Below are 4,244 nucleotides of genomic sequence, written 5' to 3' on the forward strand. Positions count from 1 at the left end.
TCCCCACATATTTTCTTTAAAACCTCGCCTTGCTACTGGAGGAATCCGAAGTTCTAGCATCCACCTTCTCTCTAGATCCCCGAGGGGATAAATTCAAGAGGAGATATGCGTGTTTATCAAACATATTCCTAGATCTGGCATATGTTTCTACGATATCCTCGACAACATCTCCAATCTGCCAACGAATCTACTTGGTAAGAACAATTTCTTCATCCTACTCTTCTTCTCGATCCAAATAACTAATAATAAGAAAGGTTGATTATACTATGAGGTATATCGATTTACTATAGATTTTATTTTGTGTGATAACTCGAGTCATAGTTAGTGGATTAATTTGTATTCCCCTTTAGATTTTCTTACCATAAATTGATGAACTAGATGTGACATATGTTCCATATGGAATTTAGAAAGAAAGTGATAGTACAGTTCATATTACAATCCATACCAGGACTAAAATATACTAGTTCCTAGTTTTTTTTTCACTGAGTAGGTATTTGTGACCTTACCCACATAGGATAAATTTGGCGGAGTGCTTATGGTACATTGTTGCTTGCCTAACTGTCCTCACAATTCCATTTGCCTACTGGTTGGTGGTTTTGCTTTCAACCATGCTATGTATTGTTACCTGTTGCATCGCTTGGTTTGGCTTGCTGGGCTTGGCTAGTTGGTCCATCATAACAACAACTATCATTTGATTTGGCATGGCCCATATTAGACAATTCTGGCCCATCCCCTGCTCTCCTCTACCCAAAAAGCTTACCTCAAACAACATATAGTGCTTGATGAATGGATGTTTTTCTACAAGAGTTGGGGTGGGGAATGAGGATTACCCAATACCCATGGTCCAACGCTCCAACTATACACAGAGGAGGTTCTCAATTAGATTTGCTTCACAGCAGAGTATATGAAATGTGTGCTTGTTTTGCTTTTAATCTATTTGGACGTGATGTATCCACTAAAAACCAACCAAAAGGTGTAGGTCTCTGCCCGGATTTTCTCCACCTTTGCATTGCTTATACTAGACTAGGTGTATGATGTAATCATACGATTGCATTAGGTATTCATCATATGGTTCAAAGTGAAAAAAACGATGATGATACTAATTATATTGTTCAGAAAATTTGTATATACTTTGTCCTAAACAGCAGCTCAATATCGAAAATGAAATTGGCAGTAAACAGTGTGAACATGCATACTACATTTTGTATCCCTGTAATGTTTTAAAAACTTATGATCATGGTTCTTCCAGCAATCAACAGAAAACATGAACGCAATCACTTAGGCCTACTTTGGAACACATGCTACATTCGGGCGTTCACCGCACAGAGGCGATCTCGAACACTAAGCTTTTCCAGTCTGGAAAACTGAAAAAAATCCCAACTCTCTAGTGCCTAGTTTTTGCTATATTCTCTATCTAAAACTCTTGGCTACCAGTCATCATATTTCATAGTGCAAAATACCATAATATGCAATCCCCATTAAATACATCCATTGTATTGTATGGTCGGTGTTTTTGCATCTCTGTATTTTTCACTATTAGTTCATTCTGTTTTTAGGGTATTTTTTCACTGAGTCATGTGCTCTGATTTATTTTGGTATTCCGCTGAAAAGCTATCTAATTTATGTTTTAGGTATCACCAGAAGCAGCACCAGAGGAAATAATTATCTGAAAAGCAAGATCATGCCGAAAGACAAAACTCAAGGTTAGTTTTGTACATTATGCAGACCGACTTGAATCATAACATGCCCAGAATAAAATATGTCCATATGTCAATTCATTTGCCTGCATATCTTTTTGCCTATGAAATAATTTATTTGTATGCTAAGCAAAAGGGTAACACATCTCTACTATTTAAAACGGAGTTGTCCGCTTCCTCCTTACCCTATGTCATATAAAAACCATCGCTTAGAAAAAAATCAAATGGTTTCCTTAAGAAAACTGTTTCTTTTCTTCATGGGCATGTGCAGTTTATCATTAGTTGTATTGAATGTTTCTTCTCTCTATGGGCCTATGCAGTCCATCGTTATTTATATAGACTTGTTGTAATGCACGGTTGTATTACTAGTATATATTATATGAGCAATTTTACCGCCCTTGAGAAAGTACAATGAGGTACCACTTTTTTCTATATAAATTTTGGTACCTCTTGGTATCTTAGGTATTATGAGGTACCAAATTTAACACTAAAATTTTGATACATCTTGATACCTACTCAAGAACTGTAAAATTGCTCATATTATATGCATCAATTGAGCTTCATTACTGTTGTAGTTAGTTTCCTTTGCTTACAATTTGAACGCATACCAAAATTCTCAACAACCATGCTTCAATCTCAGTGAATAAAGTAGTTTAATTTTTTGGCAGGAGCATCAAGAGGTTCTGAACTTATGCCTCCTAAGATTCATGGAAAGCGTTCAGCACGCCCTAGGGGAAGGAACTATACACCCTGGTCACCACTTCAGGGCCTCCTGAACTCTGTAAAGAAGATGAAGAAGTACAGGAACGATCAGAGTGCTGCCTCAAAGACGATGAAATCAACTAAAGGAGACAACATGCCAAGCAGTGCATCTAAAATGGCACCTAACTTGAAGGAGAACAATGGTGAAGATACCAAGTTCAAACTTCTAGCAATAAAAACAGAGATCACCGAGCGAATCAATCCGAAAATGCGCGGTAAACGCTCGGCGCGCCACAGGGCAAAGGAGCCTGCATTATGGGCATCACAGGATGAGCTCCTGAGATTTGAAACTGGGGAAACCAAGCATGGGGATGGTGATCAGGATGTTTGCTCAATGAAGATGAAAACATCTTCTAAGGGAAAGGAGAAAACTGGTGCCGATGATGACGTCACCGAGAATACTTCAGCTGATCAGGTGAAGAACATCACTACTAGTGCAGATCCAAACAAGAAGGATGCTGTGCCAGCTCCCAAAACTCCAGTGGAGTTCATGGGCAACAAGCATGCAGGTGAAGATACTATCGAGGAGGAGGATCAGGAAGCCTTGATGACTGATGCTACTGTAGCTGCTCTCAAGGATCAGGCTGCTGCTGATCAGGTCACTGATGTTCACAAACCAGACTATGGTAAGCATGACACTGCAGTAACTTTCATCCTCTACATTATATCAAAGCAGCACTGGTGAGAAGTTTTCATGGTTTCAGGTGCAGAAGCTGCTCTTGCATCCATATATGGGTCAGAGCCCTCCGAATGGGACCTGTGCATCACATTTGCTGTCAAGCTGCTGATGGACGAGGCACCAATTCCAGAGGACGCTGCAGAAGTTGAAGAGTTCTTCAGGCAAAACATGAACGACGCGAACATCGCAAATATTGCAGGACCTTTTGTCCCCTAGGAAAAGCTACAGAGCACCGTTACAGGATGAAGTGGAGATGCAAGTTGTAATCTGCTTAATTAGCTGGGAGAATTTTAATAAGATGTGCTTGACACAATTAGATTTGCAAGGATTCAATTCGCTTGTGATGTTTGTTAATTTTGTTGTGATGGATTGATGCAGTACCTTGTGGGGGAAATAAATTGTCCCTTCTGGTAAATGGCTTGAGTATAGCTATTGCAGTGAGCTTTCCTGCTGTGGTTAATAATGAGAGATTTGCTTCGGTGCAACAAAAAGTATCTCGAGTTACCGGTATCTCGCGGTACCAAATCATTTCTAATTGTTGGATCAAATAGTGTATATCCTACTCAGCTATATCTAATGGTGGGAAACGATTTGATATCTCAAGTTATTTTTTGTTGGACTAGAGCAAATCTCTAATAATGAAGGAAACATTACAAGTTTTTCCTTTCTGTTTACAATGTTGACGCCATAAAAATGGCTCTACTACAGGTTTTCAGCATCGCCAAGAAAATGGATGTATTCTGACTCACATTTCCATGCTTACATTGTATTAAAGAGCCTGCCTTGTTTAAGCCATTTTTTAGTTCTATTGTATAATGTGGTAATATATAATTCACTCCTGTAAACAAGTGTCTATTACGATATAATCATCCATAAGAGAATGCTTCCTAAATCTTGTGTGTGCATGGCTTCGCTATTTTATGAGTTGATGTTTACTTATAAGTTTTCATGAAACAGGGGGAACGAATTAACTGTGGACAGCCAATTTAGCTTGAAATAAAAAAAAAAACTTGCCCAAACCTTGTATGATGGTGGAGTCATACATGAATGACTACACCTAATAGGATTTAAATCCTCATGCCCATTAATATTGAGCACATGCCTAT

The 4,244-nt window shown here is 38.7% G+C and overlaps 1 protein-coding gene across 1 annotated transcript; it reads left to right on the forward strand.

The window, feature by feature from the left end:
• Positions 1 to 1,681: 1,681 nt before the first annotated feature.
• LOC102708167 lies at positions 1,682 to 3,354 on the forward strand. The gene is made up of 3 exons (XM_015839134.1): positions 1,682 to 1,703; positions 2,366 to 3,085; positions 3,149 to 3,354. Exons 1-3 carry the CDS (start codon positions 1,682 to 1,684, stop codon positions 3,352 to 3,354), a joined length of 948 nt encoding a protein of 315 aa, XP_015694620.1.
• The last annotated feature ends 890 nt before the right edge of the window (positions 3,355 to 4,244 follow it).

Source organism: Oryza brachyantha, chromosome 7 (genome assembly GCF_000231095.2).
Source record: "Oryza brachyantha chromosome 7, ObraRS2, whole genome shotgun sequence".
Classification (NCBI taxonomy): domain Eukaryota; kingdom Viridiplantae; phylum Streptophyta; class Magnoliopsida; order Poales; family Poaceae; genus Oryza; species Oryza brachyantha.

Excerpts from the sequence above, each read along its gene's own strand:
- LOC102708167 (XM_015839134.1), top strand. The coding sequence starts at position 1,682 with ATGCCGAAAGACAAAACTCAAG. Across the intron at positions 1,704-2,365 it reads GCCGAAAGACAAAACTCAAG|GAGCATCAAGAGGTTCTGAA; the intron begins GTTAGTTTTGTA and ends ATTTTTTGGCAG. Across the intron at positions 3,086-3,148 it reads TGTTCACAAACCAGACTATG|TTTTCATGGTTTCAGGTGCA; the intron begins GTAAGCATGACA and ends ACTGGTGAGAAG.